Source organism: Neltuma alba, unplaced genomic scaffold (assembly GCF_004799145.2).
Source record: "Neltuma alba isolate B1F8T4 unplaced genomic scaffold, ASM479914v2 tig00011637_pilon, whole genome shotgun sequence".
In the NCBI taxonomy this organism is placed as follows: Eukaryota; Viridiplantae; Streptophyta; class Magnoliopsida; order Fabales; family Fabaceae; genus Neltuma; species Neltuma alba.
Genome location: NW_021636285.1, coordinates 69,201 through 83,029, shown reverse-complemented (window position 1 = coordinate 83,029; position 13,829 = coordinate 69,201). Strand labels below are relative to the sequence as shown.

The window sequence follows — 13,829 nt, the reverse complement described above, 5'->3', positions numbered from 1 at the left end:
ATGATGAATTGGGTGATTATAAAAATTTAAATAATAATAAAAAGAAGAGTAATGGTGATCATTGATGAGTCTCAACGAGTATAATGTACAAAAAGAGGATAGGGAGATGATAGGCCAACCGTCTTATTTTATCTATGTTTGACCACTCCCCTTACCGACGCCCAGTCCTAGCGAACCTCTATATATTCCCAATCCACTATGCTTTCTAAGATTTAATTAGGCTCCTGGTGTCTCAGTATAACGATCCACATAGTATAATAATTTTTTATTTTAATAATAAAGAAATTTTATTCCATCATTATTGTATTTTTAAAAAATCTTTTTTATTTTGTATATTTTAGAAATTTACATGTGACTTAGTCAATATTTACAACAATCCTAATAATTAAGAAATTATGAAATGGGACTAATTACTATAATTGGGAAAACTGTAAGAATCTAATAAAAAGAAAAAAAAAAGCTAAATTATGCAAACCTCCTAAACTACGGATTCGTTGCATATTATCTCCTTGACATTTTAAAGTTTAAATTCAACTCCTGATCTTTTATTATTTTATTGTGGATACTTTGCCGTTAATTTTCTTGACGTTATTATCTATATATAATCTAATAAAAGAAAAAATATAAAAATATAATTAAAAATTAAGTAAAATTATAAGAATATAATGGACAGATTAATTTGTAAAGAGGTTACACGCCACACTTCATCGGCACTAGTGAGTCATCTTGACCTAACTCCTCTTTCCTTTCTATTTTGGTTTTTTCACAGTTGGAGTGCGTCGTTTTAAGTTGGCACCTTTTTGTTTTAAAATATCCAAATCAAATGGTCATATCATCAAAATTACCAGTGTTTGTGTTAGATCAGCAATATTTAACATCATTTAACTTTTGGCAACTAAAGACAAAGTAAATTTTAAGGGAAAAAACACTAATTTCAAATTTTAGAAATCAAAATCAACATGATATCAAATTTGAGAAATCAAAATCAACGTGAGATCAAATTTTAAAAATAAAATATTATATATTAAAATGTCGAAGTCATATGAGCACTTCATCAAAACCAACAGTGTTTCTGCCACGTTGTCAATATTTAACTTACAGGAACTAACGTTTAAAGTTAGAGTGAATTTTAAAAACTAAAAACACTAGTTTCAAATTTCAGAAAATCAAAACTAAAATGAGATCAGATTTTAAAAAGTTTTTATTATATTGTTCAAATTTATCTTCAATTATATATGTGTTTCACAGCTGTACAAAAATTAACTTTCTTGATTTTTTTTAATAAGAAAAGTTTTTTATTGAATAAGGACCTAGATTTTTAAGAAAAATCAAAGATGTTAAATAGTTGCAATTATAATAATTTAAATGCATGATGACAGCTTATAATTACCAGATAACTATTGATACTTAAACATTTGAGTTTGACTTGGAAGAAAGGACTCTCTGATTTGAATTCTACTTGGTTATCAGTATGCAATCTTTAATAACTAGCTCATGTCAGTCATATCATATGCGTTCAGGATACAAAACATAAACATGCTTAAAACAATATCCAGATCAGAACTCATATATCTACAAACTTCCAAAATACACGAAAGCGAAGTGATGGATCTAAAATACTAAAATTTATACTTTGATGCCACTAAAGTATCTGAGTAAACTTGTCGTTTTGAGGATCCCATCTAAGAACACGAAGACGAAAGACAAGTTGCTGATGATGAGCTGTTGGTTGGATCAATTCAAAATTGCAGACATCTCCCATTTGGAGATGACATTCTGAGACCAGGTTCCTCCATCCTTGAGTCAGCCTTGCTCCGGTGAGTACCTCCTTCTTACCAGCTGCCCAAAACACTAGAACACCCACTTCCCATACTTTGTTGGTCATCTCTATTCTAATCTCCTGGCTTTCGTTTTCCTTTGTTATATATTTCCTCGAAAACCTTAATGGTATATTCTGTACACGCACACATATATCTTCATATGTCAGACAATGTCTATATATAGAGAGGGTAGTAGATGTAGATATCTACGTCAAGTTCTTTATATTTATGAACTATATGTTTTATCTTTTTGGCGTGGGTTCATGCTTAATGGTAATATTTTAAAATAGGATATATGACCAATTGACTATGATTGAAATAATGAATATAAAAAATTTGACTTAAATATTGAAATATATATTTCTTAATTATAAAAAAAAGCAGCTTTCTTGATTTTGCATTAAAGAGAGCTCATTTGTAGTTTCCTTTTCTAATTAAAAATTTCATTAATTAAGGTCCGAGATATTTTTAAGAAATCAAGGATATTAAATATCTATAATTATAATAATTTCTAATAATGACGATGAAAGCTTATTACCAGATAGCTATTGATGCTTGAAGATCTGAGTTTGACTTGGAAGGAAGAACTCTCAGATTCTGTTTGGTTCTCAGTGTGCAATCTTATGGCTTCTTCACTCGTTGGCTGCTTCGAATTACCTGCACCAAGTCAATTTTGGAGCCTTAATTCTATAATAAGGTACAGTTTAATTTTCACCAAAAAAAGCACAGTTTAAGAATTGAAAAATTATATTTTAAAAATCAAAAATTGTACTTGCTCTCTACAGATACAATTTCTCTTGAGACTTTACTGGAATAATTATTGAACTTTTTCTTAGAGTTGTATAACAACTTTTGTTTTTGAAAATATTACGACTTGGAGAATTATCTCTGACCTCAATTTTTGGTTATTTTTAGCTGATTCTATCCTTTAATCTTAAATGTAAAAAAAAAAAAATTTCTTCTAAAATTCAAGTCCTCTTATATAAATCATTCTCAATATCTACAAATTTATCTAGCATATCCAATATATGGGGTGATATCGAATAATTTAATACACACACAGAGAAAAATATATAAATTCAACCTAATTTATTCTGAAATCTTAAAAACAATTGAAATAATTAAAATTTCTGAAACTGTGCTTCTTGATATTTTCTTTCCCTTTCAAATTAGTTTCGAAGTGTTCATATTGAGAGCGTTACAGAGGCAAAGAGGCTTACCAACTTCTTCTTCGACGATAGGATGCTGAGAAGCATCAGAATCAATATTAATTGCTTCATCTTCAGAAACTTCGTCTCCAATATCAGAATCAAAGTCTGGTTCAATCCTTTTTGCAGCTTTCAATGCTCCATCTTCTTCCCTCTTTCTTTTTTGGCCATCTCCAACATTATTATTCCTCTCATCTTCGTTTTTCTCAGGTTGTGATGAACATCTCTTTCCAGCAAAATCTGCAGAATTATAACATTCCTTCTCGCAGCAAGTTTTGCCATAGATTCTGACCTTGAACGTTGAACAATCCGACACATATTTAAACACTAAAAAATCTCCATTCTCTAATTTATTGTCCTCGACAAATTTACTCCATCCATTGCAGAAACAAAATCGATTATCATGCTTTTCCACTTCCACTTCTTCCGATTTACCATAAGTCTCAAGAATTGCTTTCTTTGGCACCTCTTTACCAAATACCTTGTTAAAGGCTGGAGGGATTTGCTGTTATTAACAACAAAATCATCATCTTCAACTTGAAATTACTACTTTTGAGATGAAGAACTGCAAAATAATGAAGAATCTGGGGAAAATAATTGGTAACAAGAACATGCGTATTGATGATCATGGACCATTTTTAGTGAAATTAGAGGGACCAAAAAAGATCAGATGGGGGATACTAACCAGGCGGGTAGAGAAATCTTGGATCAGAATCTTGAAGAAGGAAGAGTTCTTGCGTTTTCTTTGTGATTGTGAAGCTCTATCCATGGAAGCTTTGGCGAGAAGATGCAGATCACTGTAAGATTTGAAAGGTGAAAACGGAAAAATTTTAATTAAGGAAATAAATAGATTTCTGAGCATGCCTACGTGTCTGTTAATTAGAAATAACGTGTCGTGTGCCTGAAATTAGGCTGATTGAGATTTTGCTGTCCCACGGAGAGCATGATTTTTTTTTTAAAAAAAAAAGTTTAGCTTTTTAATAAAATATTCTACAATGATATTTAGATATAAGAATAATAACAAACGAATATAAGTAAATTTGTTTGATAAAAATATATTTTTATATATCTACTACTCCTCCAATCCTATTTATAAATTACTTCTAATATGTTTTATACAGGAAAAAAACCTTAAATTTTGTTGACTCTCATTTAAAATTCAACAATTTTCTAAGTTTATCTCTATTTAATATACATTATAATTCATATAAATAAAGTCAACACAATAATAAATGAATGGTAAAATTATACATTCATACAAAAAATTTCTCTCAGTATCCTATAACTAGGATTAAAAAAGTCTTCTTTCCACCTTATAAATAGGATAAGAACACTATATATTGTTTTGCCAACATATATTTACTATATTTATTCACTTAGATTTGCGGCTAATATTTTAAAAGAAGATATCATGGACGAAAGCTCAATATGAAAATAAGAAACAATGCGAGTGACAGAGAGGAGACAAAAGTATGTATATTTTTATTATGATTAAATTAGATAGGAAAAGTATACATTTGGTCCTTTAACTATATGTAAGGTTTTACTTTGATTCTTGAACTTTAAAAAGTATATTTTTAGTTCTTTAATCTCAAAATTGTTAGTCTTAGATGATGATTTTTTGTAAAAATTATGATTGTTTTGAATATTAAACTTAATATGTTAGTATTTAGAAATATTTTATCAGCATTTAAGAGCTTAATATTATCATTTTTGTTAATAGTTTTAGGGTTAGAGGACAAAAATTTACTTTTTAAAGTTAAAGAACCAAATAAAATATTGTGTAAAGTTAAAGGACTAAAAATATATTTTAACCAAATTAAATTAAGCATTAACATGATATATCTAATATCGCATCTCTATTTTCACATCCTACTGTTTTTCTTTATTTTTATTCTCAAAAAACTTTTAGCAAATAAAAGTTGATATAATTGATAAGGATTGGAGTTGACTGATATCTCACAAAGTTATGAGTTCAAATTTCATTGCTAATTTGAGAGTCTTATTGGTCAGTGATATGTAAGCATCTCTGAAAGCATGATTACTAACACACCAACTAATATAAATTAGTTACAAAAAACATTTCATATACTTTGTCACCAACAACAACGCTTGTTAATATGATACTCCTCCGGTCTTAAATATAAGATTCATTTTGTAGCACTACAAAATGAGTCTTATATTTACTACTGAAAGAATACATAAAGACTATACAAGTATAAATGTAAATAGCAGTAGATTTAGTTTCACAGCTCACACATAATGCTAAGCAAATAAATCTAAAGAAATTGCAAACCAAAGACTAAACCCAAATCCATATTCTAATCACATCTTACAAAGTTAAAATAATGTAAAAGAAGATGCACGAGGACAACAAAATGACCGATATTCAATAAGATCAAGATTAGTAAAACTATGAATTAAATTTCTTAACAAACTCCTCTTCCTTACGGTCCCATCTATAAACATGAATACGAAACACACAACAGTCATCAAAAGCAAACATCTCCTATTTCTAAATGATACTCTCTCACTATTTTCTTCCATTCTCTAGTAACTCTCGCTTCTTCCTCGTGTGTGGTGGTGTCAAGGACACGTTCGGGCACTAGTAACTTCACATCCCAAACTTCTTGGGATATTTGAAACTCGATCCTTTTGTTTATTACCTCCTTCATATGTTTTCTGAGAAAATATGTGGGTATATACTGCAGGAGCAAACATTAAAGCATATTTAAGATACCAAACATGGAAGTATAAATGTGTGTGCGTGTGTGTGTGTGTGATTGAGAAAGGAAATAGATAGAATGAAATAAAATTAAAAAGGGACGGTTAATTACCAAATCTACACAAGGAAAAATTGGGGGGGGGGAATCCTCCATTAAAAAGTTTATTGTTGAGAATTAAGGCTCTAGATCAAAATACTGATACTTGGTATGTACATAATTTGCGGAGTGATGATACTATGTAAGACTTTATCATGTTCTCAACTATTGTTTCTGCCAACTCACCACTCAGCAATTGTATGTTCATAATCAATACGAACAGTTAGAAAAAGGACATAAAAAGAACAGAAAAATTATCACTGTTTGTTTGACAGACAAAGGCCATTCTATAGTAGGACTTCATTCTCAGAGAAAAATATTTCGCAAAAAACACAAAAAAAAAAAAAGAACACCTCAGAACTGAATTTTGTAGGAAGAGGATTTTCAACGTTTTGACCGAGAATATTTTCAACAAAGACCCTGAAAAATTACAAATTCAAATATGTTTACTTTTTTACAGTTCTCACCTGAATTTCTTGTAATAAAGATTTTGTGAGAAACAAAACACACAGCACAATGAGAGCTAATCTGATTTGGTCCTCCAAAAGAGTGAATTAGTTAGAACGAACAAGATACTGATTAATGATTTTAGGATATATAGTGAGTAAAGTTGAAGTGAATGTATAAGAACTTACTATATAAAAATTGGCAGTAGAATACTTGAGCTCAAGTTGAAAGAAAGGATTCCATGAACTGAATTGAATTTTGTCACCGTAATCTGGAGGCAACGTACTGTGTTTTCTCTTTCTCTTGGATTTTTTAGTAGTCTCTGCTTTTATTTTCCCTATACCTCCTTAATTTTTGAATAAAACACAAACAGCCTTGATGTTAATTAAGACAAATATGTATATTTTAGTTCAAACAACAACAACAACAATAATATTAAGATAAAGATAAAAATGAATTGACTTTTACCAACTTCATTTTCTCCATCGTCAGATTCAGAAGAAGAAGAGGAGTCAGAATCAATACTAATTATATTCCTTTCAATAGCTTTGGATTTGGATTCTTCTTCTTTTTCTTCTTCCCCTCTCTTCCTTTTTCTTCCTTTTTGTACATTTCTCGTATCTTCTTTCCCATTAACCATATCGGATTGCTTCTCACAGCACCTTTTGCCGTAGATTTTGACCTTAAACTTGCAATAATCTTCAAAATATTCCAACACCAAGAAATCACCAGTTTCCAAATTATTGACTTCCACAAACCTTTTCCATCCATTGTGAAAATAAAATTTACTCCCAAACTTTTTCACTTCGACTTCCTCAGATTTACCATAATAAGTCTCAAGTATTGTTTTCGTTGGCACTTCTTCAAATTCTTTAATAAAAGCTGGTGGGATTTTCTGTATGTTCATATATCAACACCGAGATTTGCTAAAAACTTGAAATTTCGCACTTACACTAGCTAGAAACATAACATATATATATGTATATATCAGGAAAGGGTTGGACTTGTAAACATCAAAACAAGTGAAACTTAAAAGCAGAGATAAGTTCTCATACAGTGTCAAACCGATGGGCCAAGAATTCAATGAAATATTATGACATGGATCAACGAAGAAATATATAAAGAGAAATAATAAAACAAAAATGAAGAATCAAGGAGCTTACACGTCATTGTTAATGTTTGATATAAAATCAATGGAGGATGCTATGTATATAGACTAACCAAGCGAGTGGTGAAATCCTCAATCAAGACCTTAAAAAATGAAGGCTTCTTTTGCATGTCTTCGCCAGAACGGTGAAGCCATGAGATAATGTAGAAGCCGAAGAAGCTTGTAAAGCAAATCACACAAATGATCAGATTTAACTTGGAAGGTAAGAGAATGAGAAAAAGAGAGAGAGTGACGCAGGTAGTGGCAACTGAAAGGGCATATGTAGGAGGGAAGTACTTCTTCCATCCATCCATTACTCACTAAACATCTGTCATAAATAAAATAAAATTCAAACTAAATTACCATTCTGTTCTTATATACCATTCCACTTCTAAATGTAGTAAGTCATTTGTATGGAGAAGTTTTGATCTTAAATGTGAGTCACTTGTGGGGAAAAAGTTTGTTTCTAAATATAACTTACTTATAGGGTAATTAATTAAAAACAATATTTTTCCAATTTTATTCCTATAGAATAATACAAAAATATAGGTGGAAGAAGATGTGCAACATATTTTTTTTAATATCCTTTCTTTAATTAGGGGCAAATGTAAAAAATTTATAAATTAAATTAAATGCATTTATTGGCATGGGTCATGGGAGAATGGGGTATAAATGACTGGCATATATTAAATAGGGTAAAGAGAGCGGAAAACACTTCATTCGAAGAGCCACATAGAATATTAAATTATAATTAAATTCTCTTTTACTAATTTGCAATAGGCCAGTAAGAATGAAAAGGAGTGTCACTTGACGTCCTAATTGATGACTTCTATTAGGGACCACGAATTTATTAAAGAAGGTGTCCATAGGGACAAGAGAGAGAATATATCATATGAAAAGTTCCAACGTTTTTCGAGAAAAAAGAAAGTGTTGATTTTTTTTTTACCTCCATTAATTCAGTTGAATTGTTTCCTTAATTACTTCCTTATTGTACATGTTTCTTAATATAGTACTCCCTCCATTCCTTATTATAAGAGACATTTGATGCTTATGGCATGTTCCTATATATAAGAGACACTTAAAAGTTGTCTCTACTTTTTTGTGTTGATTTCCTATTTTACCCATATTTATTGTCTCTAACTCACACTCTCTCTCCTTCCCACTTCTCTTTCTTTTAATAATTTACTATTATTCTCTCTCATGTTCTCTCTCCTTATTAATGAGGGTATTTTTGAAAAAGAAATTATACTTTTTACACATTGATTGTTCTTAACTAATTTTAACTGTTTTTTTGATCAACGTAATTCGGTTATTCGTCTCTTATAATAAGAAACGGAGGGAGTAATAATTATTAGACAGGGATCTTAAACTTGAAAATAGGAAACAAATTAAAGTGAAAATAGTAACGGCAGGTATATTTATTATGATTAAAATTCAACAACTCTCCCTATTTTCATTTCAAACCGTCCCCAAGTTTCTTTCCTATTATTATTATGGGAAAAAGAGGATATATTTTTTGCGGCTACAAAACTTATTTTTCCAGTCCTTGCATTTTCACAGGTATACATCTTTTGCGGCTACAAAACTTATTCTATCAAAACTTAGCTTGATAGAATTATGTATATCCTTTCGTTTTCATATTTTCATCACCTTGACTAACTAGCCCATCCCCGCGTTAGGTTGGGGGGAAAAATCAGCGAAACATAAAATTAATTATAACAGGCTAATATTACTCTCAACAATAAATTTAAATAATTTTAGCGCTGATTACACGAAAAAATTAAAATTGGTGATCCATTATATTATAATATTACAAAACAAGAACCTCAATTATGTTTATAATTTGATCCTTTAATTTAATACAAGATTTTTGTTAAGTTGATCAAGTGTAACAAATGTATGTTGATTTTCTTAAACTGTCCTATTTAATTATATGCATTGAATTTATATTGTTTCTTGATGGGAACACCTTAAAATTAATAGGATATTTGGAAGAAAACATTATAATTTTTTGAGACAAAATGGATTGACATCTTATATTTATAACCAAATTCAATCTCTAATTAGTTCTTATATCAAAGACCAGAGATAATAGTTTTAAATGATTATTTTTTCATAATAATAATGTTTGTTTTGAAAATTAAAATTAATATATTAACATTTTAAAATGTTTTATCAACATTCAAGATTTTAAAATAATTATTTTTTGTTAAAGGTTTTAGTGAGAAAAGAATATACTTTTAAAAGTTAATAGAGTAAATTGAAACCTTTTATATTGGCAAAAAAAAATTGAAACATTGTACAAGGTTAAAAGAAAATATACTTTTGCCTTATAACACTACTAAAATATAATACCCAACAAATAAAAAATAACATAAGCAGCAACTACTATGAAGTATAAGCATAAACAGAAAATTCAGTTAATTCACATATCACAGGCACATATACATACATATATGCATACGCTACACGCACAAACAATGTTGTATATATACAGGCCAGTGAATCAAGAAAATTACAAAGCAAACCAAAATCCAAATCCACATTGCAATCACGTGATCTTTATTTTTTTTTTTTACCAGCGCAATCACATGATCACGGCTCACAAAGTTCATAATTCATAACCATAAAACCAAAAATGAACAAATTAACTTAGTTTAGTAGTCATCGAAATAACTAAGCAACATCTACATCTAAATTATCTGGGAAAACTTTCCTTTCTTTTGATCCCACCTATAAACATGGACAAGAAACTCAGAACAATCAGAATCATAATAACTTGCAATCATTTCAAAGAAGCAGACGTCTCCAATTTCCAAATGATGTTCATTCACCAATCTCTTCCATCCCTTAACCACTCTGGCGTCCTTTGTTCGTTTTGCATCACGTTCACGTTCGTGCACATAAATCTCCATATTCCATGTTCTTTCTGATAACTCTAACTTTATCCTTTTGCTTTCCTTCATACGTTCCTTGAAAAAACCTTTGGGTATATACTGCGCAGAAAACATAAATGGACAAGAAAAAACATGAAATGTCTTAAACACTCCTCTTTGGCATGTAGACTAAAACAGGTGGTCTTTTAAAATATGAAGTGCTATACACGTGCGTGTGTTCCCAGTAAGAATAAATAATGCAAAAGTAATCCTTGTGCATGTAATGTCTCGCCATGAATATAAAATATAGAAAAATACTTACGTACGTAATAAATACGCTACTACTTTTAGTCATTAATATAAAAACTAGTTAACTAATTTAATTAGACTAAGAAAATTAATTAAGCTAGTTACTTGTAATAAATAGATATCATCTTTCCTAAAATACCCTTACTAATTATGTGTATGAACAAAAATTATTATTTGGTGAAACTTTAATATGTGCAAGACTACCTTGAGAAAAAATGGACAAATATGACGGATAAAATAGATTAGAATCTTATATTAAGAATTAAAAGACCAGAAGTAGTATTTTAGTCTTACTTGTGATAGATGTGTGCGGTAAAGTTAAGTAGAAAAATTAAAGAACTTACCAGATACTGGTTGGCAGTTGTAGGCATGAGTTTGTGCTGAAAGAACGGATTCTCAGATTCGAATTCGATATGGTTATGATAATCTGGAGGCATTCTGCCGCCATACTTTTCATTCCTTTTGACCTCAACAGTTTGTGCTTTTCTTTTCTGGGTACCTTCTTAATTTTTGAATAAATAACACAAACAACGTAATTAGTTTATATGTGTTTCAGTTGATAAAGTAAATAATAAATAAATATAAATAATAACATAAAGACTGATACATCACTATATTGAAGCATACCAATTTCTTCACCATCATAAAAAGTGGAGGAAGAGTTATCTGCATCAAGTCCAATCTCGCTACGTTTGAAAGCTTTGGATTCCCCAACTTTGTTTGCATTATCATCATCTTCATTCGGCCTCTTTCTTTTCTGGTCTTCTTTGCCATTAAGAGGTTTAGAACATCTTTCCCCAACAACGTTCAATTGCTTCTCACAGCAAGTTTTTCCATATATTTTGACGTTAAACTTTGAATAATCTGCAAAATACTTAAACAGCAAGAAATCCCCATTTTCCAGACTATTAACTCTCACAAAGTTATCCCAGCCATTATCAAAGTAAAATTTGCTTCCGAGCTTTTCCACTCCAACTTCCCAAAATTTGCCATTATAAGTCTCAAGTGTTGTTTTCTTTGGCACCTTTTCCTTTCCAAACTCCTTGATAAAAGCTGGTGGGATTTGCTGTTTATATATCAGAGAAGAACATATAAAGGTTAAAATCTTGACGTTAACTCTTATCCTCCTACCTAAAGGGAAAAGTACAGATACACTTAAACTTAAACACACACATACATACATTGAAGGAAAGGGTTGGATCAATACATATATTGAAGAAAAGGATTGAACTTTAATGTAGTCACGTGAAAAGAAATGAACAAGAGATCAACTAATTGTGATTATGTTTAGTGTCAAACCCATGATACTATATATATATATATATATATCCTAAAAAGAGAAATAAGAAAACAAAAATTGCGAATATAGCTTGGAGGTTAATAGGAAAATGTCTCATTTTGTTTGAGGATTAAGCTTTGATAAAACAGTAAAAGAGAAGAATGAAATGAGGGGAGATCGATCGAGGATACTATACTAACCAGGCGAGTAGAGAAATCACGGATCAAGACCTTGAAGAATGTAGGCTTCCTTTTCTGTTTATTCGTCAGGAATTGAGAAGCCATGAAATAAGGTTGGCAAGATCAGATGAAGAGCCAACAAAGTGAGATTCTCAGATTACAAGAGTTAGCGTGTATTTGTGACTGTAACGTAAGTGATAATAATGAATGCACATAAAGTAGAGTGGAGGAAAATAATTATGTGGATAGTTACCTCTGATCCCCAATATATATAGGGACTAGAAGAAATTTTTGGGCCATAGTATAAGTCAGAGTTATTAATGATCATTTTCATTTCCAATATATATAGGGTCTAAAAGAAATTTGTGGTCCATAGTACAAGTCAGAGGGTTATTAATGATTATTTTCATTTTGCCCTTCTTGCAAAGTACTAAAAGATAATTTGATTGGGGGTTCAACGTTTGCAATTGCGGCAATCTTGTATTTTTCTCTCTTTTCCTTCAAAACTTCATTTCCCATGCGGCGAATCCGTTCAAATGTGCCACTCTGGTCCCCATAATGGGAAGTTTTAGCATAAATGTAAGTTACTTGTAGTATATTTATTTAATGCTTGTTTTTTTAATTTTATTCTTATTTAATTTTTTCTGAAAAGAGAGAAAGAAAGGAGAGATATGAGAATGAGTTGTAAATGTGAAGGGAGAGATGTGTAACTTTAATGAGGATAAAATTGGAAAATTTTATCAATTTAATATATTCATTTTTATGTGAGAATGTGTTTAAGTAACTTATATTACATACAGATCAGAGTGATAAATCTTTTTATGGAAGAGTATGTATGTTCCAACGTTTCTTGATAAAGGACGTGATTTTTGAGAGCATTATGAAGGATGGCCCATTAATTAATTGTCTTTAATTAAGTTTTAAGTTTCATACTGCGTTGGTGAATGCTGCGCAAACAATTTGAATCCTTGTTTTGTGACTGATTAATAGGTTATATTAGAATGTTCAGGATTGAAATTGAATATGAAGAAAAAGGCATTAAGCTTGAGAAACACTGATTTTTAGCCTTTTAATTATGAAATGACATACAATTGAAAAAAAGCAAAGTATACATTTGATTCTTTAATTTTATGTAAGGTTTCAGTTTGGTTCCTTAACTTTAAAAAGTATACTTTTAGTTTTTTAACCCTAAAATTGTTAGTCTTAAATGATTATTTTTTGTAACAATCATGATTGTTTTGAAAATTAAACTTAATATTATAGCATTTAGTAGTGTTTTATTAATATTCAAGAGCTCAGTATCATTGTTTTTTGTTGACGATTTTAGGGTTAAAGAACTAAAATTTTTAAAGTTAAGAGACTAAAATGAAACTTTATGTAAAGTTAAAGGACTAAAAGTATATTTTAGTCTTAAAAAAATGTATTTCAGTGAAGAGAAACCAAGGGAAAACCCTAGAAAATGAGAATAATCTACCGCACTTTCCAAATCAAACTCAATCGAAAAAAACATGAAAATACTGTTAAGTTAGAAATTATTGTCTTATTATCTTTTAAATTCTTCAAATAACGTTTTAATTCATTTTCGATCCTGTTTGGCACAAACGTCAGCCAATATTGGCGTCTTTTTGCAAGCGTTGCAAAAAGAACCCGAAAATCTGTTTACCTGTGTTTATTTGAAATTGTGAAGCATAAATAGAGCCTGAAAATTCTGAAGATATAAAAGAAGCAAAAACACGAAAATG

At 30.0% G+C, this 13,829-nt stretch overlaps 1 protein-coding gene across 1 annotated transcript; it reads right to left on the bottom strand.

Annotated features, from left to right (window-relative positions):
• Positions 1 to 1,642: 1,642 nt before the first annotated feature.
• On the bottom strand, positions 1,643 to 7,758 carry LOC114715967 (putative B3 domain-containing protein Os03g0621600). Its single transcript, XM_028900884.1, has 6 exons — positions 7,519 to 7,758; positions 6,960 to 7,192; positions 3,714 to 3,825; positions 3,041 to 3,533; positions 2,359 to 2,477; positions 1,643 to 1,954 (listed from the first exon to the last, which is right to left on the bottom strand). Exons 1-6 carry the CDS (start codon positions 7,756 to 7,758, stop codon positions 1,643 to 1,645), a joined length of 1,509 nt encoding a protein of 502 aa, XP_028756717.1.
• Positions 7,759 to 13,829: the final 6,071 nt, after the last annotated feature.

Coding starts and splice junctions, on each gene's coding strand:
- LOC114715967 (XM_028900884.1), bottom strand. CDS start 7,758: ATGGATGGATGGAAGAAGTACTTCCCTCCTACATATGCCCTTTCAGTT. Junction 7,193..7,518: donor AGGATTTCACCACTCGCTTG/GTTAGTCTATAT, acceptor ATGAACATACAG/AAAATCCCACCAGCTTTTAT. Junction 3,534..3,713: donor AAGATTTCTCTACCCGCCTG/GTTAGTATCCCC, acceptor TGTTAATAACAG/CAAATCCCTCCAGCCTTTAA.